Source organism: Balaenoptera ricei, chromosome 10 (assembly GCF_028023285.1).
Source record: "Balaenoptera ricei isolate mBalRic1 chromosome 10, mBalRic1.hap2, whole genome shotgun sequence".
Lineage (NCBI taxonomy): Eukaryota > Metazoa > Chordata > Mammalia > Artiodactyla > Balaenopteridae > Balaenoptera > Balaenoptera ricei.
In genome coordinates this window covers 98,712,902-98,736,887 of record NC_082648.1, presented here as the reverse complement: position 1 = coordinate 98,736,887, position 23,986 = coordinate 98,712,902, and the positions used below count along the sequence as shown (strand labels likewise).

The 23,986-nt window shown below is 39.8% G+C and overlaps 1 protein-coding gene across 3 annotated transcripts in view; it reads left to right on the top strand.

The window, feature by feature from the left end:
- SLC25A17 (solute carrier family 25 member 17) overlaps positions 1 to 23,986 on the top strand; it is a 58,153-nt gene that overhangs the window by 28,629 nt on the left and 5,538 nt on the right. For 2 of the 3 annotated variants that reach the window (XM_059937037.1, XM_059937038.1), the window contains 5 exons: positions 7,696 to 7,812; positions 9,179 to 9,324; positions 9,413 to 9,508; positions 11,576 to 11,658; positions 17,144 to 17,944. In XM_059937037.1, the coding sequence (XP_059793020.1) occupies positions 7,696 to 7,812; positions 9,179 to 9,324; positions 9,413 to 9,508; positions 11,576 to 11,658; positions 17,144 to 17,291 (590 nt within the window). In that variant the 3' untranslated portion in view covers positions 17,292 to 17,944. Of the gene's footprint in view, positions 1 to 7,695; positions 7,813 to 9,178; positions 9,325 to 9,412; positions 9,509 to 11,575; positions 11,659 to 17,143; positions 17,945 to 23,986 lie in introns of those variants that run through there. The other variant, XM_059937039.1, reaches the window with a different exon arrangement.

Below are 23,986 nucleotides of genomic sequence, written 5' to 3'. Positions count from 1 at the left end.
ATCTGTTCCCCCTGCCTTGCTAAATTTTCGGTAAGAATAATTCCTAACATGTAGTAGTAGCTCAATAAATATTTGCTAAATAAACAAAATATTTGTTGAATTAATCAGGGTTTTATTAAAGAGATGGGAAAAAAGTAGGTCTCTTTCCTATGGGTTTTTTGTGTTTATCTAGTCTGTATCTAAATTAATTTATTTAAATGTTGCATGTTTAGTGTTAGTATTTTGTGGACTCACTTATTGATATATTCTTTGAAAAATTACTGATTTGGGAGCCACACAGTTGAATAATGTAAATGTCCATTTGAAATGAAAATGATTTGATTGAAAAATAGTTACCAGGCCAGGAGTATTCATGGCCCCCAATTTTTCCTCTTTACCTATATGAGACCACTGCTGTTTTTTTATTTGGTCTCTGAGACTTTCTTATGCTTAATACTCTCATTTTAGCCTTAAGTTGATTTTGATATAATAAACTTTCACTTGGACCAAATTTTTTTTATTGAGATATAATTGACATAATATTCTATTAGTTTCAGGTGTACGACATAATGATTCAATATTTGTGTATAATGTGAAATGATCACCACAAGAAGTCTGGTTAACATCCATCATCACAGATATTTACAATTTTTTTTCTTTTCTTGTGGTGAGAACTTTTAAGATCAACTCAGCAACTTTCAAATATGCAGTTCAGTATTATTAAGTATTGTCACCTTGCTGTACATCCCATCCCCATGACTGACTTATTTTATAACTGGAAATTTGTGCCTTTTGACCACCCTCACCCCCAACCCCCGCCAGACCAACTTTCACGTAAAGAGTTTAACACACAGGGTTCCATTTTCTGAGGTAATAAATGAATACTTGTAGGTAGGTCACTCAGGATAGAAATCTGGAAGTCTTCATAGAGGGTGCTCTCTTACCCTCCGTGTCTGCCTGGTCTTCATGAACCATCAGTCTGTCTCTTAAATATCTCTTGAATCCATTCCTTTGTCTCCATGTCCATAGCCATTTCCCAAAATCAAGTGCCATCATCTCTCACTTGGACCATTGCTCTGTTCTGATCTCTTTGCCTCTCAAGTCTTTCTCACTAACATACTTTGCATAGTTCTGCTTGAAGTAGCCTTTCTAGAAGAATGGTTTTCAAACAGTGTCATAATTCAAAGAACTCAAGTTTGAGATTTGTTCAGTTGAAAAAATATCAGAATAGATCCAACCTGTAGAGGAGGAATCTTCTGTTTTACATAATTACAACAAATGGCAATCTGGTATGATCTTTTATACTTGAGACCAAGTATTGGTAATACCTTGATTTTAATACTTTTTTGGGGTTTTTTTTGCCCACGCTGTGTGGCATGTGGCATGCAGGATCTTAGTTCCCCGACCAGGGGTCAAACCCGTGTCCCCTGAATTGTGAGTACGCAGTCTTATCCACTGGACCGCCAGGGAAGTCCCTTAATACTTTTTAGATTACTGCGGTTCATATGTATTTACATTTAAAAGGTTATGACTCACTGTCAGAGACTAACTCATATAACTTCCCATGAAACTACTAGTTTATGAAATATATGATTAAATCTTCTCCTTTTTAGGTGTCCAAAGTTGTTTGTTTGCTGTATCTGGCATCCCATTATCTACTAGGTACATACAACCCCTTGTTATTCTCTCTCACTGTGCTCTGCTCATTTTCTTTCTAACTCTTATGCAGTTTATAATTACAATAGATCCTCCCATACCTAAAACAGCTAGACTGGTATGGTAGGGCAGTTAATTTTAAAAAGTCAGTGGAAGTAGGGACTATCATAAATAGCCTACATGCCTTAAGTATTTTATTTTAACCTAAGATATGTGAATATATACTTCTCCAATTTTTTGTATGGCCAAGGCATATCCACTCACTGATGGAAGTTTTGTGCTTTTTTTCTTGTATAACCCATACCTGTAAATGCTTTGCCTACTGTAACAGATATGACCGACATAAGCAGGTTTGAGAAAAGACATAATTCACTCCTGGTAAGCCTAAACCCCTGTGGGATGGAAGTAGAAGAGCACGGGTACACTAGGGAGTAGCCTACTGGCCGCAGGTATCAGCGTGCTGTGGCATCTGTCGGTGTGTCCTGTAAAGGGAAAGAGGAACACAGATTTATCTGGTGAGTCCATTATATGGAACTGGTTAAAAGAGATCCCACTGTATTAATATCATTCTAATTCACTTACATTCTGAAATGTTTTCTTGTGAGCGTGAGAAAAGAATGGAATTACGCTTGACGTACAGGGAGAACCCGTGGGTCTGTGTTGATTGTGAACATCATCTGTTACATGTCTTGTCAGAGAAATGATTGAGAACTGCTATTCTAATATCCGAATCTGATTATGTTATGCCCAGCTTCAAACCCTTCAGTGTCTGCCGCTTGCATGTAGGATGGAGTCGTGGCTCCCTCAGCAGAAAAGGCCCCCCTTGTACAGGTGCAGGATAAGAGCCTAACATACGGGATCTGCTGTGATACTGCTTACCTCCCTATCTTGGTCTTTCCTATTCCTGTTCTCCTGTGCCAAACTGTGATTCCTTGAATAGACTGAGCCCTTAGTAACCTCATTCCTCTACAGCAGCTGTTGTCAGTCTGAAGCAGCCTTACTGCTTTTTTTTATCTTATTAACTCCTAGTCATCCTTTTATTCTCATCTCAAGCCACCTTCTCTTCAGGAAGCCTTCCCTGTTTCTCATGTCCACCACCCCCAAGTTTTATTCTGGGTTAGGTGCCTACCCTCTGTGCTCCAGCTGTGTATATACCTCTGTGTCAGTGCTTACTCCGCTGGATAACAATAGTCTGTATATTTGTCTTTATCTTTTACTAGACAGTGAACTCCTTAAGGGCAGAGACTACATTTTTTTAAATCTCTGTATCCCCAGTGCTTGATACACAGAAGGTGCTGATTAAATGTTGAATGAATGAATTCAATTTAAAGGTCCACTCCTCCTGTAATCTTCATCATTTTACTAGTTGCCCTACCAAAAGTCTTGAATTCATCCTCTTTCTCTTTGACCCTGCCTCCAGTCTGTGAGCAAATCCTATTGCCTGTTTCTTCATATGGTTTCTAGAATTCAGCCCCTTCCCCCACTACCACCTGTGTCCAAACCACCACTAAATCTTGCCAGGATTATCTTCAGAGCCTCCTAACTGATGTCCTGCTTCCTCCTTTGTCCCCCTCAATATGTATTCAACACAGCAGCCAGTGTGATCATGTTAAAACATAAGTGAGGGCTTCCCTGGTGGCACAGTGGTTAAGAATCCGCCTGCCAATGCAGGGGACACGGGTTCGAGCCCTGATCCAGGAAGATCCCACACGCCACAGAGAAACTAAGCCCGTGTGCCACAACTACTGAGCCTGCGAGCCACAACTACTGAGCCCGCGTGCCACAACTACTGAAGCCCATGCATCTAGAGCCCGTGCTCCGCAACGAGAGAAGCCACTGCAGTGAGAAGCCCGCGCGCCGCAACAAAGAGTAGCCCCCACTCACCGCAACTAGAAAAAGCCTGCGCGCCGCAACGAAGACCCAACGCAGCCAAAAATAAATAAATAAAATAAATAAATTTAAAAAACGTAAGTGAGATTGTATTATTTCTCTGTTCAAAGGACTCCAATTGCTTCCCTTCTCACTCAGAGTAAAAGCCAGAGTCCTTACCTAGTCCTACAAAGCCCTGTGTCACCTGGCCCGCCCGTTCTCCTCACTCACCCCACTGCAAGCCTCACTGACCTCTTCTCCAGGAACACTCCCGGCCTGCTTCTGCCTCGTGGCCTGTGTACCTGCTGTTTCCTCTGCCTGGTTACTGCGTGGTTCACTCCCTCACCTCCTTTAAGGTCTTTCCCTAAATGGCCACACTGTTGAAAATGGTGCCCCTTTCTACCCCACAAAACTTTATCCCCCTTCTCTGCTTAAATTTTCTCCTTAACCTTATCCTCTAACATACTACATATTTTACTCATTTATCCTGTCTTACACCATTAGAACATAAGCTTCAAAAGGACAGGGATTTTCATTTTTTATTTACTTCTGTATCATCAGCACCTACTTAGCACATACTAGACACACAATACGTATTTGATGAGCAGACCATGGGTGACTGACTTGCAGGTCATAAACATTTACTTATCCTAAAATACGCATAAAGTTATTTAAGAATTGCTAATTCATACCTCAGATAAAAAAACACCTATTAGCTAGTTTTATGTGTTTCCAGTTGCTTTTAGAAGGTAGGTTTAATATCAGTAAAAATAAAATTTCTAACAGCTCTTGTAAAAAATAGGCTATTGGGGTGAGAATGAATTCCTATCTTTTGAGATTTTCAAAAATAAAGTGAATAATCACCTGGTGATTGGATTAGATGCGTGGATCCACAGGGAACACACGACCACGTCTGGAGACATTTTTGGTTGTCACAACTGGAGGATGTTACTGGCATCTAGTGGTAGAAGGCCAGGGATACCGCTAAACATCCTACACAATTGCACCCCTGCCCTGCCCCAAACTAATAATTATCCAGCCCCAGATGTCAGTAGTGTCACAGTTGAGAGACCCTTGACCAAATGAATTTTATAGTCCTTTATAATTCTGTGATTCTCCGATTATGGGTCCTCTCCTTTTCTGAAGGTAGGGAATTCCTTGGAAATCACTTTTGCGAGTTTTAAACTCCTCATAACATGTTTTTATATCTCAGTGCTTACCGCATTTTTACAATAATTAAAACAGCTTTTTCTCTTCCTGCTGTGAACCCTGTCATTGTGTTACAGTCACTAGGAATGAGTTTCATTATCGCCAGGGAGAACTAGGAGCAGTATTATTGTTACTCCACTTCTTCTAGGAACTTAGAGAGTTATTACTATTTATTTTATTTTCACAGAAGAAAGCCCAAATAGCTTAATACCCTGGGGAAGAATTTGAGAGCAGAACCTTACAGATAACTTAAATGAAGATGATACTTGCCATTTTTATGAAATTGGAATTTTTATCAATAACTCTTTTTGAATGCCAATGGTGTTATCATTGTTGTGACAGTTGCAGTTAATTTCCTGTCCTTAGGCCTTAAATCTGGTAAGGCGGGTTTGTTCCTGTAGTGTATCAAGTTGCATTCCTTTGTAAGGAGCCAAGCACTTAGATTTATGACCCTGATCTGCCATTTTCTTATCTCAGTGGTCATTGCATGTGTTCCCCAGAAGTGCACCCAATTAGCATTCTCCATTTTTGTTTTCTGTCCTTAACTCAGGAGACTCACTACTAATAAAACTTTGTTTTTAAGATTTCAGAAGTAAATAGCTGTGTTTCAATTATCCTTGAATCAGTGAGTGATTTTAGTGAGTGTGTTCAGTTACTGTTCTTCATCTTTTAGTTTTGGTTCTGTTTTCTTATAAATGATTTTTTATGAAGAAAGAAAATAGAATCATTTGAATTGGAAGAAAAACAATTTCCTGTTCTTAAGTAGATAAGGTATTAGTATTCCCATCTTAGAGCTGAAGTAACAGCCATGGCTTGGAACTGGCAGAAGAATTTTCTACACATAAATAAGCAGACAGCTGTCTTTATCCTGCAGCCGTATCCATCGTGCTTTAGTCAGAGTCGGAATCACTCATCATGTTCGTTTGCAGCTTGTTTTTCCTCCGTGGAATGTTGTCCTTTGCTTGATTATATAGGTTGCAAGTTTTTAGTAAAGTTTGGATCCTCAGGTATTTTCCCAGAACTCATAAAATGATAGTGGTTTAAAAATACCTCTCCATCTATTTTGGCTTAGAGGATTAAAGAACTTCTCAGATAAAAAGCTTTGAAATACAAAATGTTCTTACAAGGACTTTATATTATTTAAATGATGTGATGCATTTTTGTACTTGACAATGTCCTTAGAATCCTCTCCATCTTTCAGCCTGTGTTAATAATGGGGATATGTAAGCAGAATTTTAAATAGTGGCTAAATCTTAATCTTTGCTGCATTGCCTCTGAAATGTTTTGTGTGTGCCTACCTCTTGAATAGAACATGAAGGGAATTTTGATTTCCAAAGAATTTATTTAATGGGCAACCTATTTCATTTGTTTAGAAAGGTATGTACACTGTGCCTGTCTACAGTATCCACAGAAGCTTGTGATCTCTGGTTCTGAGCTCTCCTGTCTTCATCTTAAAAAAAAAAAAGTGGTAGACTGCTCAGTAGCACTTTCTAGTCTGATTTTTCTGGCTGTTGATTTTTTTTTTTGTTAAGTGATGCGTACATTATATTGAATAGGAATACATTATAAAGTCTGGGCAAATGGGCGTGTATTGATAGTCTTCTATCTTGGCCTCTTGGGCACTGGTGCTTTTGTAAAATGAGACTAGCAAGAATCTCTAGTTAAGACTTTTTCAGATTATGATCAATGCCTCAAGTGATAATGTATGACTATACTGAGTCATAACTAAAGATGACTCCTTTGTGTTATGTGAAAAAATATAACAAATATACAACTTATAAAATTATTTGATAATGCCTTTTATTTTGAGAAATGTGTTCTCACAATGTTTCTAAGAGAGAGGTGCCAAAATATCTTACTTTTGCAACTGCATTCAGCTAATGAAAATTTAGAATTTGAATTTCCTGGTGTTTTCACCAAGCTTAGCCTTCATGCTTTCTATATATAGTATGTTTTGAGATTCCTTAAATCAAAACATTCTCAATCATGTTGTATTTAAATGGCTTTTAGTAAAAGAAGATTTCTCTTCCTTATAATTGTGCCTCTTGGTTCTTCAGAGTATGGCTAGAGCCAGATAGCTTGATATACCATTGTTTGCTGAGTTTGCTCATTAGTTTACTTGTTAAGTATTTATTTAACAAACATTTATAAAGTATATACTGTGTGTCAGGCACTTTGTTACAAGTCTGTCTGGTATTTTTCTCTAATCATTTCAGGACTGATGAGGAATATTTTAATAACTCAAGGTGGTGTTAAATTGGGATCATGTGTTTTCAAAAAAGAAGCACCTGGCTCATTGTATTGTTCCACTCTGAGGCCACCTTGGGCGGCCAAGATCCCCATCCTTAAACTTGTAAGGATTATGATGCTTGTTTCAGGTGTTTTTGTGATGGTTCATAACTACTGCTTGCTGCCTGCCTATCCTAATTCCCCAAGTGATGAAGAACTCTTCTGTGAGCCTTCAGTCCCTGTTGAAGCACTTTCAAATGTCACACTTTCTCTCATTTATTGTACTAGATCCATACTCACTTAAAACCATGTGAGCTACTTACATGAGAGTTGTAAATTGTGTGTTTTATGTGATATTGTCATGGACTTATTTAGCATGTGATCAACAAGTCACTTCCCTGTCTTAAAGCTGTTTTTAAAAACTGTACTTAGAACTCTATCAAAATTGCTACTTTGGTGGTTATATAAATTGACAAACAGATTGCCTCCTATTATACAAATGAGGAAGCTCAGTACTCTCTTCATGTGGAGAAGTACTGCTGCCAGCCCTTCTGCTATCAGCAAGGCTTCTGAATTGCTTCTAACAGTAGTGGCTTGTGTTGTACCCTGGCACAAAGGGACACCTTACCTTAGGTCTCCTAGTAGGTCAGTGGCGTATAACTGAAACATTGGTGTGTAGCTTTAACACAAGACAGCAAAGCTTAACAGGTTACCTTTTGCTTTCCCTTTGTCTCTCCCCCTTTCCTTTTAAAGGAGTAGTGAATGTGCTGCTAACCACTCCACTCTGGGTGGTAAACACCAGACTGAAGCTGCAAGGGGCAAAATTTAGGAATGAAGACATTGTACCCACCAACTACAGTGGTGTTATTGGTGAGTGTCTCTTGGGTGAGTTCCTTTTTAAAGATTTTCTTTTCTCTTTGTATCTGGAATTTATCACCATGATAATGCTACAACCTCAAATCTCAGTGCCCAACAGTAAGTATTTGTTTAGCTCACGTGTCTCTGGATTGACAGGGATTTGACTCATCTAGGCTGACTCCAGCCCAGGAGTCTCAGCTCCATGCGTCTAGGGGTCTCAGCTCCATGTGTTTCTCTTCCTTTTCCTGGGACCAACCTGAGCATATTCTTCTCTTGGTGATGGCAAAAGCACAAGAGGACATGCCCAATCATACAAGCATATTTCAAGCCCCTGTTTGCATTTTGTCTGCTCACATACTCTTGGCCAAAGCACAACCAATGGCCAAGCCCCAAGATAAGGGGTAGAGAAATATACCCATGGAGTATAGCCCATGGAGCACAGGTGGGAGGGGATGAATATTTCTGAAGAGCAATCTGCTACTTTTTTTTCCCTAGTGTTTTCTTTAGATAAAGATACCAAATTAGCATCTGATATCTTTGTGCTTCTGCTTTTTAATAGTATTACATTGCCAGGTTCTCCTTTCCCATGCTTCCATCTTTGTAATGAGAACAGTGGTTTTCTTACAAGGCAATCCTATAAAATGGACTCCAGAGAACTATCTAATCTTCTTTTTTTAATAAATTTATTTATTTATTTATTTTGGCTGCATTGGGTGTACGTTGCTGTGCATGGACTTTTTCTAGTTGCAGCAAGCGGGGACTACTCGTTGTTGCGGTGCGTGGGCTTCTCATTGTGGTGGCTTCTCTTGTTGCGGAGCAGGGCTCCAGGCACGTGGGCTTCAAGAGCTGTGGCACGCAGGCTCAGTAGCTGTGGCTCGTGGGCTCCAGAGTGCAGGCTCAGTAGCTGTGGTGCACAGACCTAGTTGCTCTGCAGCATGTGGGATCCACCCGGACCAGGGCTCGAACCCATGTCCCCTGCATTGGCAGGCAGATTCCCAATCACTGTGCCACCAGGGAAGTCATCTCTAATCTTTTTCTGTACTGACCTTTATTGTGAAACACATGGGCTATCAGTTCACAATTCTGTGTAGTACAGAGGTCCCAGTGGTGGTGATGATTACTTAGGAAAACTTGACATGCTAACCCCAGGTTTGTCAGGAAGGGTTGCCTATGAGTGAAATTGGTCTCTCAATAACTTGGTGACGGTCAGTATCTGATGATTATTCAAAAGTAGTTAACTGATTAACTTGTCATTGCAAGAAGGAAATCTTGATAGAATCAGTATGATAGAATACTAATAGAATCAGGTTTGTGTTCTGGGTACATTGTCTTCTCTAGTTAGGGGATTGTCATCAAAGGTCCTTGATTTCTTGCTCAGATGCTTTTCACCAGATCATTCGCGATGAAGGAATCCTGGCTTTATGGAATGGCACATTTCCCTCCTTGCTGTTGGTCTTCAATCCTGCCATCCAGTTCATGTTCTATGAAGGTTTAAAACGGCAGCTTTTAAAGAAACGAATGAAGGTAAGCCCTGATTCTGAAAGCAGCAGACAATCCCTGACACCTTCTTGCTGTTTAGATTGATGCAGTTTGTTCTTCCTTTGCTTTCCAGCTTTCTTCTTTGGACGTGTTCATCATTGGTGCAATAGCCAAAGCAATTGCCACCACGGTCACCTATCCTCTGCAGACAGTACAGTCAATTCTGAGGGTGAGTGCAGGGGTTCTCCCTGCATTTAGTCAAACAACATTCTAAAATACGTGGTTTCCCTGTTTGAAGCAATGTTAATAAAGCAGTAAAGTAGTCCGGAGCATTCCTCATCCATTTTTTCCATTATTTGATATTTTGCTAACCAGTCTGGCTGTCAGTTGGTTTCCTATTTGGTTTGGAACGAAGTTTACATTTGCGGTTTCTTTGGTAACATGCTGTCTCAGAAAACCCAACTATGGAAGACATTCTTTATTTTTATTTATTTATTTATTTTAATTAATTAATTTATTTATTTATTTATTTATTTATTTATGGCTGTGTTGGGTCTTCGTTGCTGCTTGCAGGCTTTGTCCAGTTGAGGTGAGCAGGGGCTACTCTTTGTTGCGGTACGTGAGCTTCTCATTGCAGTGGCTTCTCGTTGTGGAGCACGGTCTCTAGGCATGTGGGCTTCAGTAGTTGTGGCACGTGGGCTCAGTAGTTGGGGCTCACGGGCTCTAGAGCACAGGCTCAGTAGTTGTGGTGCATGGGCTTAGTTGCTCCGCGGCACGTGGGATCTTCCCCGACTAGGGCTCGTACCCGTGTCCCCTGCATTGGCAGGCGGATTCTTAGCCACTGCGCCACCACGGAAGTCCCGGAAGTTCTTTAAAGACCTCAGGAAAATATAAGTTTGCTTCCTTCACATTCAAGTTGATTTGCTTGGTGCCCAGGGTAGATTTTCCTTTATAAGATCAGAGATTCATTCAGGAGGAATAAATGATTTAGCTTTTCTGAAGCACTTTCAAATTTGTAGCTTTTCATTCATTCAGTTATTTATTCATTGAAATATTTTTAAGCACCCACTCTGTGTGAGGAACTGGGTGCACACGGTGAATAAAAGCCATAGTCCCTGCCCTTATGGAGGTAACAGAGGAGAGAATGAACATGTAAATAAGCAAAATAAATAGGTAATTGCAAATTGAGGAAACAGCTATAAAGGAAGTGAACAGCATTCTATGATTTAGTGGAGAGGGGCATGGTGGGGGTCTTCTCAGGTGGCATGATTGGAGATGGGCTCCTCTGAGGAGCCATATGTAAATCAGGACTTAAAGGAAGGTAAGGATCCAGCTGTGCAAAGAGCAGAAGAAAGAGCATTCCAGGTAGAGGGAACGTGATGTACCGAGAGCTTGGTGAATCCTAGGAACTGAAAGGAGGCCATTGTGGCTGGAACAGGGAGCAGGTTATTAGAAAAGGAGCAGGGAGCCTATAGGTAAGGACGAGATTTTATTCTCTCTGCAGTGGGAAACCTTTGCAGGGCTTTAGACTAGAGAGTAATGTGATCTGATTTACAATTCGAGAAGATTACTGTGACTGTTCAGTGGTGAATTGGTCAGAAGGCTAAGGGAAAAGGAGGTTGTCAGGTTAGGAGGCTATTTCGGTCATACAGGTAAGATGTGAGGGTGACCTGGACTATGGTGGTAGCAGTGGGGAGGAGAGATTCGAGGTCTTTTTGGGAGAAAAAAGTCAAAGGACTTACTGATGGGTAAAATGAAGGTGGAAGTGTAAGTATTTCAGTTCAAAAAGATTATTCCCTTCTGTTAAAAGTATTTTTACTAATGTACTATTTTTAAATTGGTACTTAATATAAAGAAATTCAGTAGCAGTCAAATAAATGTATTTTGACACTTTTATAATAGAAACATATAATGTGAAGAGCTTAGATTGCAGAGATTCTAATTAATTAGTGTTTATCATAACTTCTTAAAGGATTGGAAGCCATACCATCAATATATAAATCTTCATCGTGGGCATGGCTTTTTCTTTTGAGGTAGAATTTTCCCCATGATTCTCTGTAAAATGAAAATTCTCATGCTTGCTTCATTGAAAAAATATTTCTTATTTTCACTTATTTCATTGAAATAATTTATTTCAATGAAATAAGAGGATTAATTAAATTTAAATACTAATGGATATTTTTATTACCATATGCTGTAACATGTTACTCCAACATAATTTCCTCTGCAAGTGGAAATTGAGATAAAGAAAGCGGTAGCAAGCAGTAATTATTTATCTTTTTTTCTTCTTCCCCAGTTTGGACATCACAGACTGAACCCAGAAAACAGAACACTGGGGAGTCTTCGGAACATTCTCTATCTTCTTCACCAACGAGTAAGGTGAGCTTTGTAGATGGTTCACATTCTGTCCTCTCTCTTTTTTTTTTTTTCTTAATTTATTTTATTTATTTATTTTTGTCTGCGTTGGGTCTTCTTTGCTGCGCGCGGGCTTTCTCTAGTTGTGAGCGGGAGCTACTCTTGGTTACGGTGCACAGGCTTCTCATTGTGATGGCTTCTCTCATTGCGGAGCACGGGCTCTAGGTGCGCGGGCTTCAGTAGTTGTGGCACGCAGGCTCAGTAGTTGTGGCTCACGGGCTCTAGAGCGCAGGCTCAGTAGTTGTGGAGCACGGGCTTAGTTGCTCCGTGGCATGTGGGATCTTCCCGGACCAGGGCTCGAACCCGTGTCCCCTGCATTGGCAGGCGGATTCTTAACCACTGTGCCACCAGGGAAGCCCTCTGTCCTCTCTTTTAACAGCCCTCTCTGCCAAGAAGTGGTTGGATTTGCTTACCTTGCACTTCTGCCTTGGCAGTGGCAGCCTAGAAACCTGTCCCTTGCCTGCTGTGCTCAGACATTTCTCACTTTAGGGGCTAAGTGAGATATGACAGCATTTTGCGAAATTATGGAAAAGTTTAGGTCCTTATTCTTTGTTAGTTACAAAGATTCAGTACTCCTTTAGAAAGGGAATGCTCCTATGAAATCCTGCCATTTGTGACAACATGGATGGACCTTGAAGGTATTATGAAGTAAGTCAGGCAGAGAAAGACAAACATGTGATTTCACTCATATGTGGAATCTAAAAACAAACAAACTCATTGATGCACAGAACAGACTAGTGGTCACCAGAGAGGAAGAGGGTTCAAGGGTGGGCAAAATGGGTGAAAGGAGTCAGCTGTACAGTAATGGATGGTTACTGGACTTGTGGTGGTGATCACTGTGTAGTGTATACAGATGTCAAATTATAATGCTGTATACCTGAAACATATAATTTTAAAAAATAGAGAGAGCCCTCCTGTAATCTAATATAGAGACCACTCTGCAGAGTAGTCCTCCATCGATGACATATCCTATCACCTCTCGTAGACAGAAATAAGCAACTATTAGAGAGCAGCAGTCATAGTGGGAAAGGGAGGGAAGAGTAGGAAGAGTTACAACAATTATCATCACAATGATGACAACAGTGATGGTGATGAGGAGAGCAGCTAACACTGTTGAGTGTTTGCTATGTGGCAGACGCTAAGCCAGACGCTCTACCTGGCTAATCTCACTTAATCCCAACAACAGCCCTATGAGGCAGGTACTGTCGTCATTTCCCCGTTTCATTTAAAGAAACTGACCCCTAGGGAAGTCAAATAGATCAGCACCTTTGAAGCAAAAGCTGCTGTAACTTTATTACTGTTTCTAGATGTAAGATATTTTAAAATAAATTTATTATAAAGATAGAATATGCTTGGGATAAAAAATAAAATCAAAGATAAAGAATTGGTATAAAGTAAAAAATAAATGCTGACCATACCAAGTGTTGGCAAGAATGTGAAGCGACCAGAACTTTCCTTTGCTGGTGGGAATTTAGAATGGCACAACCACTTTGGAACGCAATTTGGCATTTTCTTATAAAGCTAAACATACACCTACCATAGACCCAGCCATTCCCCTTCAAGGTATTTACCCAAGACAAATGAAATGCGTCTACACAAAGACCTGTGCATAAATGTTAATAATGGCTTTATTTGTAAGAGTCAAAAACTGGAAACACCCCAAATGTCCATCATCAGATGAGTGGATACAAGTTGTGGTATACCTATACAGTGGAATGCTATTCAAAAAGGAAAAAGAAATAATTACTGATACATGCAAAAAAGTGGATGGATCTCAAAATAATTTTTCTGAGTAAAAGAGGTCAGTATGAAAAAGATTTCATACTGTATGATTCCACTTATATAAAACTTAGAAAATGCAAATAATCTACAGTGACAGAAAACATATCAGTGGTTGCTTAGGGCCAGAGTAGGTGGAGGGAGAGTGATTGCAAAGGGACGTGAGGATACTTTTGCAGGTCATGGATATGTTCACTACCTTGAAGATGGTGATTGTTTCATGGGTGTACCCATCAGTCAAAACTCATCAAATTGAAGTCATTTAAACTTCAGTAAAGCTATAAATATGTGCACACCTACTGTGTTTTCTCTCCTATCTCTTTACCAAGAGTTAGTCACTGTTAACAAAAAGTGCATGTATTTCCAGAATACTGTATAAAACATACAATTTGGGTATTCATTTTTATACAAATGGAATCATATGGTAATACTGTTTTGTACCTTGCCTTTTTGTAAAAACGTTACAAACAATCCTTCACATCAATATCTGTACATTTATCTAGTTTTTTTAAATGACTGCGTTTTTTGTTACATAATATGCCATAATTTATTGACCAATACACTTATGATAAATATTTAGTTTGTTTCCAGGTTTTTGCCTTTACAAACATTGACAAATGAATAGCCCATAAATTTAGCTTTGTATACCTCAGTTATAATTGTAGAGAAAATTCCTTGAAGTGGAATTACTTAAGAAGTTTGAACATACAAAATTTTGATAGCTATTGCCATGTTGACCCAAAAAGATGATACCCATTTCCAGTTCTACCAGCATTGTGAGAGTTAAGAAAGATGTAGTTAAGAAAGTTAAGAAGGTAGTGTCAACAGGAAATCTTTAGAGTTATATAGTTTTTAAATTCAGCGTGTTTTTACATCTTTCATCTTGTTTGGTTCTCACTTAGCCTTGTGCGTGTGGAAGGGTGACTATATTCCCATTTTTGCAGATCAGGAAGCAGGTTTAGAGAAAGTGACTTGCCCAACACCAGACAGATGCAGGCAGAGCCAGATGTTCAAACTCATGCTCAGTAAGCACTCAGGGACCATTGAATGAATGTTCATCCACTAGAACGTTTTACAATGATGGAAATACCTGTTCTGTTCAGTAGGATTGCCACCAACCACGTGTGGCTGTTAAGCACTTGAAATACTGCCAGTACAATTGAGAAACTGAATTTTAAATTTTATTTAAATTTAAATGACCACGTGTGGCTAGTAGCTACCATATCGGACAGCGCAGTATACCATGCCAGGCCTCTCCAAACTTTTGATTGATTAAGAACACCTGAAGTGCTTATTAAAATACAGATTCATGCCTCCCCTCTGGAGCGGGGTCTGGCAGTCTTCATTTCTAAACAGACCCTGGTGATTCTGATGTGAGTGGATGTGAAGAAAATCAACACTACTGTGTATCTGTCCTTTACTACTGACACAGAGCACTTCACTTCTGGCACTTCCGGTCACTAGACGTTGCGTGGGGGGTTCCCCGCACCAGGCAGTTCTGTGTGATACCAGCCGGGCGTCCCGTGATTTAACTCCGTTCTGATGCTGCGTACCCGGGGATAGCATTAGATCCCACAGGTTAAGGAAGGGCTCAGTCCTAGGATGCTGACCCTCACTTCAGATGACAGTCACAGGTAGTCGGTCCCCAGGTTACACAAAACTTCTGTCTGACTTGGCTACGAACTGGAGGTTGCCATGACCTCCTCCCCCTTGGGTATGATTGTTTGCTAGAGCAGCTCACAGAACTCAGGGAAAGGGAAACACGTACGTTTACCAATTTATTAAAGAATACAGATGAGTAGCCATATAAAGAGATCTGGGAGGGTCCCAAGCACAGAAGCTTCTGTCCCCGAGGAGTTGGGGTACATCACCCTCCTGGTACATGGATGTGCTCACCAACTTGGAAGCTCTCTGAACCCCATACTTTTGGGATTTTTATGGAGGCTTCGTTATGTAGGCATGATCTATCATTAACTCCATTTCTGGCCCCCTCCCCTCTCTGGAGAATAGTGAGTGGGACTGAAAATTCCAAGTTTCTTATCACAGCTTGGTCTTTCTGGTGACCAGCCCCATCCAAGAGCCCACCAAGAATCACCTCATTAGAACAGAAGACACTACTATTACCGAGGAAATTGAGGGATTTAGGAACTCTATATCAGGAACTAGGATCAAAGACTAAATATTAGAATAAGAAATGTTCCTAGTGCTCTTATCACTTAGGAAATTACAAGGGCTTTAGGAGCTCTGTGCCAGGAACTGAGGACAGAGACCAATATATATATTTTTTGTTATCTCCCAGCAGACCTCACCTTGAGAAACATTGAAGTGGACTTTCTTGGCTTTCTTGGGGGAACATAATTCAAATTAGTCAATGAACTAGAAATTCATGGGTCAAGGCTTTTCATTCCTATTTATCACATGATTTGCTCCAAATAATAAGTTTTCACACATAGCAAATGTATAAAATGTAGAATAGCTTCTGAATGGAGCGCTTGATTAGCTTTAATCTCTCAGCCTGCGTGCTGTATATAGCCCTGGAGTTGCTGATGAACTAGCATGTGAGATTAATTCACTCTCAAAAAGTAGCTTTGGAGACATCATTTACTCTGAACTCCTGGTTCTAGCTGAAGCATTCTTCTCTGTGGTTAGAGCAGTGGGTCTAAAGGGCTGGTGTCCAGGCTGGCCTCATCATCCTCATCACCTGGGAGCTTGTTAGAAATGCAAATTCTTGAGTCCCATCCCAGACTTAATGAATCGGAAACTCTGGAGGGGACCCAGCAATCTGTGGTTCACCAAGCTTTTCCAGTGAGTTTGATGTATGCTAGATGTGAGAACCACTTGGTTAGAAGATCAAATGTGGACTTCCCTGGTGGCTCAGTGGTTAAGAATCCTCCTGCCAATGCAGGGGACACGGGTTTGAACCCTGGTCCAGGAAGATCCCACATGCCGCGGAGCAACTAAGCCCATACGCCACAACTACTGAGCCTGTGCTCTAGAGCCCACAAACCACAACTACTGAGCCCACGTGCCACAACTACTGAAGCGTGCGTGCCTAGAGCCCGTACTCCGCAACAAGAGAAGCCACCACAGTGAGAAGCCCGCACACTGCAGCGAAGAGTAGCCCCCGCTCGCCGCAACTAGAGAAAGCCTGCGTGCAGCAACAAAGACCCAATGCAGCCAAAAATAAATAAATAAATAAATTAAAAAAAAAAAGAAGATCAAATGTATGGGAAGACTCAGAATTGGAGAGCTTTTCATTTCTGTCACTTTCTCTCATTTTGTTGAGGCTACAATGATCTAAACCAATTGGCAGCTTTCCTACCATTTAGGGACTGTTAGGTTGAAATAACTGAGTTGGGAGAGTGTTAAAGTCAAGATCTAAGAGTTCTTTGTTAGATCCCAGATTTTGGCATAAAAATGGTTTTAGGATTTTAGGATCTGTACCCTATCTGTGGGATACTGTCAGCATTCCACTAATTAATGGTGGCTGTGAAGAAATACTAAACTTTCATCAATCCCCAAATGCGTTTAAAGATAAGAAGTACTTAAACAACAGAAGTCCGTTATATCTAAAACGTCCATTGCTTCTTTTGATCCTAAGAATAAACCTTTGCAAAACAGTATTGCTTCTTTGAAAACCTTTTGTTTTTTCTCACCTCTTTCCTTTTAGGCGTTTTGGAATAATGGGACTCTACAAAGGCCTTGAAGCCAAACTGCTGCAGACAGTCCTCACTGCCGCTCTCATGTTCCTCGTTTATGAGAAACTGACGGCTGCTACCTTCACGGTCATGGGGCTGAAGAGCGCACGCAAGCGCTGAGGCACCTTCCACCGCCAGGCACTCAGAGATGCTCAAGACGGGATCCTTCTCTGTGAAGAGAAGCGGTTCCCCTTTTACTTGCGCCTTCCACTGAGAATTTTACCCTCATTGGCTTGAAATGCATCTAAGTTTACACATGGAGTATAGCCAGCTTGACCTGTTACCAAATTAGTTTTTATGATGGTTGGTTGACTTTTGTGGGGGAGGTTGGGCCAATGGCCATATGAAAAGAGAACATTATTGAAAACCTAAAACTGAAAGTTTATGGGGGTTTATTGGTTTTTTTGAGGGGAATAGACTCTTGCTCTCATGTATAATCTTTTCCAGGTAAAGTCTTTTTTAGATTTACCAGATGGTCCCTTTCCCTTGAACCTTCCCCCAGGTCCTAGGGCAAATTTGCTACCATGTAATTCTCCTCATATACTCTTGTATGTCTTCATCTTGGTATTTTCTTCACTAAAAATGTTATGACTATGCCATAAGCATGACTTTATTTTTCTTGGCATTTTTTTTCCTCCTGCTTAAGGAAAGGTATCTTCTTTAGTGTGTGAGCTATTTATTTTGTGGGGGAAATGAAAATTATTAATTCCAAATGATTCTCGTATAAACTGTTTGTAAATATCACTTATTTAGTATTTGACATAATTTTAAAATATTTATTTTGAATCAACCTTTTCATTACAAAACTTGAGGTTTTACGTTCATCCATATAGGCCCCAATAAATTGTCAGCACAAAAGTCATTCTTAAAAGTTGCCCTTTACAGTATTACATTGAGTTTACAAGCAGCTGGTACAAATCACAGAAAAGGGAGAGGGAGCAGATACCTTGTTTAGGCTCTGGAATATTATCTTCTTTTATAAACTCTTGGTAGAGACTGTATATTTTGAGAATAAACTTGATTGAGGTTATTTCTATTCGGAAACATTCCTTAGAGTCCTGCTACTCAAAGAGTGGTGCCTCAAGCAGTAGCATCGACATCACCTGGGAGCTTATTGGACACGCAGTCCCAGATCTTCTGAATCATATTCCGCATTTTAACAAGGTACCTAGGTGATTTGTACTCACGTCAAAGTTCAAGAGACCTTAGAGCTCTTGACCCCGCAGAAGATACAGTCGGTTTCAATTATGGAAACCAAGACAAAGATTGTTCTCAAAGGAAAGATAGACTAATGTATTAGAGCAACCTCTGAAAAAACTGGGAGTCCTATGTCATCATTTACTTTCACCTCGTAGCACATGTTCAGGTTCGTAGGACTTTTATTATGTGGCCAGCAATGAATTTAGACATCTCAAGGCACTTAAGAAGCAAACTCCCTTGACATTAGTAGAACAACAGCTTAGTTCTACTTAGCTTGACTTAGTTTTTGACTTAGTTTTTGTCCCTATAACACAATGACAGGTTTTTCATTTATAAGTCTAATTTAGTCAAAGTCAGAGTAATAATCAAGTGTCTGTGGACTCCAGTATTTAAATTCAATTTTGAGAGTGAAAATTTCTTTCTCTTATTTCTCCTCTAGTCCCTGTGGTAATTTCAAAATATGTAATTTTTAAACTAGTAATAATTGAAAGATCATTGTGTTGTTCTAGAAAACAAGAACTAAGAGGAACTGATAATCTGGGAACTAGACTGAGCACTCCCCTATTTAAGCTAGAGAACTGAAGACAGAGAATTGGCCCCATTACTACTTTTTATTTTATATTAAGGTATGTGTTGTGTCTGTGGCGAGGCTTGGGTGGGGAGCATGGGAGAAGAATGATCATAAAGGTGCCATGTGTACTTTTGTTACTATTTTAATTTTGATGTTCACTTTGGAACTTGAATTTTGAGCTCAGGGTATTGTGTATTGTTGGTATGTTTAAATAATTTCCAAGTCAGATTATATAGTTATATTAGATGTTTATGATGTGAGAATATATTTGATGCTTCTTTCTTTTCTGATTTTATGAAGGAACAATTTCATAATGAGGTTTATATTCCCTTTGGAAGCTTACAGACTCACTGCATAGTTGAAACTAGGTAATGACTCACCCGGTTTTGTAACCTTTGATTATTAATAAGTTGCTTGAGAAAACTAAGGAGCCGAAGTCTATACTAGGGGAATGGAAAATTTTTTCTTTTTGATTCTTTATGAGGTTTCTCTAGAATGTGAGGATTAAGAGCCTTAGGGATTATGTTAGTGTCACCTCAATAGAAAATTTAGTCTGTGTTTTTAAGTGGACACTAATATTTCCACCCTTGTCTATTTTACAATTAAGTTTGAAATGCAGAAATAGGATTTACCATAAGAACAAAAGCAGTGGGAGTTAGAATCTTGGGTTTTATTCCCGGCTCTGTCACTGACTAGCAAGTTATGTCATCTCCTTGTGCTTCAGCTTTTTGATAAGTGGAGATAATAATACTCACTACCCACTTCAGAGGATGTTTGAGAGCTAATGATGTCAGCTAAATCCCTTTATGATCGTGGGAGAGGGAAGATCTGAGTGAAACTTGTGACAAGTCTAGATTTATATAGCAATTTCCCTTCTTAAAGCTTGTACGCTTCCTCATTTTATAACCCCAATATCTCTGTGAAATAGGTAAGGACGAGTAACAGTATCCCCGTTTAATTAACAAGGAAATTGAGACAGAACTATCAAACGACTTGCCTTGTTGGAGTCAGGACTAAAGTTGGGTTTCCTGCAGTCTAGTGTGATGATTGCAAGAATAGGTTCTGGAATTAGACAGACCTAGGTTCAACTCCAGTCCTACTCTTTACCAGCTGTGGGAACAAAGCAATCGCTGAACTGGTATAAAACTCAGTTTTCTCAACTGTGAAGTGGAGACCTTGATAAACCTACCTCATAGGGTGATTGTGAGGATTAAATGAGATCATATACATAAATTTCTTAGCACAAGGCTTGCCACATGAGAAAGCTAGATAAATGTTAGTGATGACTATTATTATAATATTATTATTATTAATGAGGGATATGACTGTTTGAATAGATGCAACTGTGGTTCGGTGGAAAGCACACTGGATTTTGAGCCAGATCTGGATTCAAATTTTCATTCTATCACTTAAAAGCATTGTGGCCACAGACAAGTCATTTCCTCACCTTTCTTAGTCTTTATGTGTTTATTTGTCTAATAGAAATGATTACCGCACAAGGCTGTTTTATATATTTTTTAAAATTTTTCTTTAATCCTTCTTTAATCTTTAGAACAGGATGTAGATATACATATATATATAGGATATAGATATACATATATATATGCATCTGGCATATATATATAGATAGATAGATGAGGATGTAGATATACATATATATATATATGCATCTGGCAGAGTACATGACGTATAAATGTGCTTAATAAATGCCAGCGTTTTCTATTCAGATGTAATTAACATATAACATTTTATTAGTTTCAGATGTACAACATAGCAATTTGATGTACATATATATTGCAAAATGATCACCACAGTAAGTCTAGTAAACATCTATCACTAAAACATCCATCAGATAAATGCTGTTTGAACCAAGAAAACCTTCTAGGTTTTACTTTGGGGCAGTGTTTCCTCTTTCCATTTGTTTTAATTGTGAACATTTCTTTTCTGGGAGGCTTTTGTGTACCTCCTCAAAAGTGAAGCCAAATCCAATAAGTTAATGTTTTATCCAGTATTCAGATTAAGGCCCCCAAACATTTATCAGTTCATCAGTAAAATACAAACTGGTTCAGTAGCAGAAAGTCACTGGCTGAGCTAGCGTCTCATCTTGGCTCTCTGGAAAAGCTAAAGAATTGTGACTTCATGGCACCAAATGCCACACATCTCTGGAGAGCCCTCCCTCTGGGCAGGTAAATTACCTACCTGGCAGTGTTGACTGTCACCAGAATACCAAATATATACGAAGATTCACTTGTAGGATATTTATATATGCAGTGAATGTAATTAATGTGACCCTCAGAGGGTTTTTACCACTATAGAAATGAAAGGGCCTTGGGTTAGTGCTGATGTTTATGGGGCATACTGGTAGCCCCTGAAAACTGTGTTCACTGGGACATAAGAGACAAGAAAATAACTCATCCATGGGCTAGGTGAGAGAAGAAAAGAAAGAAAATTACTATGTAAAGGCAGAGTGAAGAAGAAATTAGGAGATGGATAGAAGGTTCAGGGAGAGGGAGGGACAAGGCACCAGTGCCTAGCACAGCACTCAAGGAGACATGCTCAAAAAATGTTCGTAGACTGGGCAGTGAACTGTGGAACCCAGCAAATGATGTCCAATCTGGGGAAAGGGAAGGAAAACTCAGTTTGGAACTAACCATGAAAATGGGTAATGGAACTTCCGTGCATTAGTGCCTGGTAAATGCCAGACACAGTTAACTTACATACATCTTGATATCTTTGTAATAACTCTAAATATATGAGGTTCATTCCCATTAACAAACTAGTTAAGGCTTCAAGAGTAACTTATCTATGGTCACTCAATGATTGAGGGTCAGGATTTAAAATTTAAGCTGACTCCAGGACTTTCTACATTGCCACACTACATCCCTCAGATATCCTTAAAAGTAAGACTTCTAAGCCAGGGCATGGTTCCCTTTTACAACCTAGAGGGGCATATGATTGAAGATATGTAATTCTTTCTGTAATGAACTATCTGAACCCCAGTATGATGCTACAAGTCTCAAGGAAAGCCTGTGGCCTCTGTATCCAAGGGTGGCTCCATAAATCCATGCTGTTTCTTGCTTCAGTGCCTGTGTTTACAGTTTCAGGAATCTCTTCCTACTATTCTTGGTGAACTGCCCAGATCAGGCATCCGCTCTTCCTGGAAGCCTTTCTGGAACTTTGCTTCCTCCTACCCACCCACCTCCAAAGACTTTTGTACTCCTTTACTATTTTGTACATATGTCTATCATCGACCTACTCCATTGAGTTTTGAATTGCAGTATCTCTGTCTTCCCCCAGATACCAACTTCTTCCAGCGCAGGAAACGAGACTTTCAAGTAGAGTGTCACTCAGGGTAGGCACTCAGTTGTCGCATGAGTGTTTTTGGCTAAAGATAGTGCTGACCTTTCTCCAATCAAGTGCATCTGTTAATTATGAGTTTACATATTTTAGAATTCTTGTCCTTTGGCATTTTCTTGGTCGTTGATTATCAGTTTTTCATATTTCTTTTCCTTAGATTAATTAGTTCACACTTTTTTGAAGTATACTTTATTTTGCTAGTCATTTGGCTTTTTTAACCTTTAAAGATCAATTATTTCTTTGCTTTAATTGTAGTCACCAAAATTATCTAACTGTAGTGGTATCGCTTATCTAATTCTTCCATGTGTACTTCATTCTTGTTTTGCTTTAGTTTCTGTAGAACCTATTGACAGAGTAGATGGCCAGCCCAGTAGGTGATTCTCCTATGTGGGTGTGGTATGTAGGACCTTATTAAATTGCAAATTCCTATTCTAGGAATAACATTCTATTCATTTATTCAAGAAATCGTTTTTGATTACCTCCCATATCCAAGCACTATGGCAGTTTGCTGGGATTACCCTGGTGAATAATACTTAGTCTCTGCCCTTATGTAGCTCATTGTTCTGCATGGGGGTCAGACAAAAAACAACTTGGAATTCTACCACTAATGAGTTCTCATAAGAAATGTAATGTAGGGAACTCCCTGATAGTCCAGTGGTTAGGAGTCTGTGCTTTCATTGCCGAGGGCCTGGGTTCAATCCCTGGTTGGGGAACTAAAATCCCACAAGACACGCGGCATTGCCAAAAAAAAAAAAGTAATGTAAACGTTCAGGAGTTGCTTTGGGAGCATGGAGAGGCTGGGCCCACCTCTGTCTTGGTCTGTGTAATCAGAAGGCAACATTTGAATTAAGAACACACCAAGTAGGACTTCCCCGGTGGTGCAGTGGTTAAGAATCCGCCTGCCAAAGCAGGGGACACAGGTTCGAGCCCTGGTCTGGGAAAATCCCACATGCCACAGAGCAACTAAGCCCGTGCGCCACGACTACTGAGCCCGTGCGCCACGACTACTGAGCCCGTGTGTCACAATTACTGAAGCCCATGCGCCTAGAGCCCACGCTCGGCAACAAGAGAAGCCACCGCAATGAGAAGCCCGTACACAGCAACGAAGAGTAGCCCCCGCTCGCCACAACTAGAGAAAGCCCACGCACAGCAACGAGGACCCAACACAGCCATAAATAAATAAATAAATAAATAAATAAATAAATAAATAAATAAAGGGCACACCAAGTAATGGGTAGAGGACCTTCTTTTTTTTTTTTCTTTAAGTTAATTAGGCCACTAGTTTATTTATTTTTAAAAATATTTACTTATTTATTTGGCTGCACGGGGTCTTTAGTTGTGGCATATGAACTCTTAGTTGTGGCATGTGAGATCTAGTTCCCTGACCAGGGATTGAATACGGGCCCCCTACATTGGGAGCACAGAATCTTAGCCACTGTACCACCAGGGAAGTTAGAGGACCTTCCTGATGTAGGAAATAAGTAGTTTTGCAAAGTAGAATGAGGGTGATGCTTTATTACTTGTACATTCATTTGAATTGGACACAGAAGCTTCCCAACCTAGATCTCTGAGTTGAACACATGTTGGAATGGTGGTGGCTACTGAGAACCTGCAACAAGGAAGAAGAGGCGATCAGGACCCTTATCCTGCTTAACAGTTTTATCTATAGTTAGATTTGGGTCTAAAC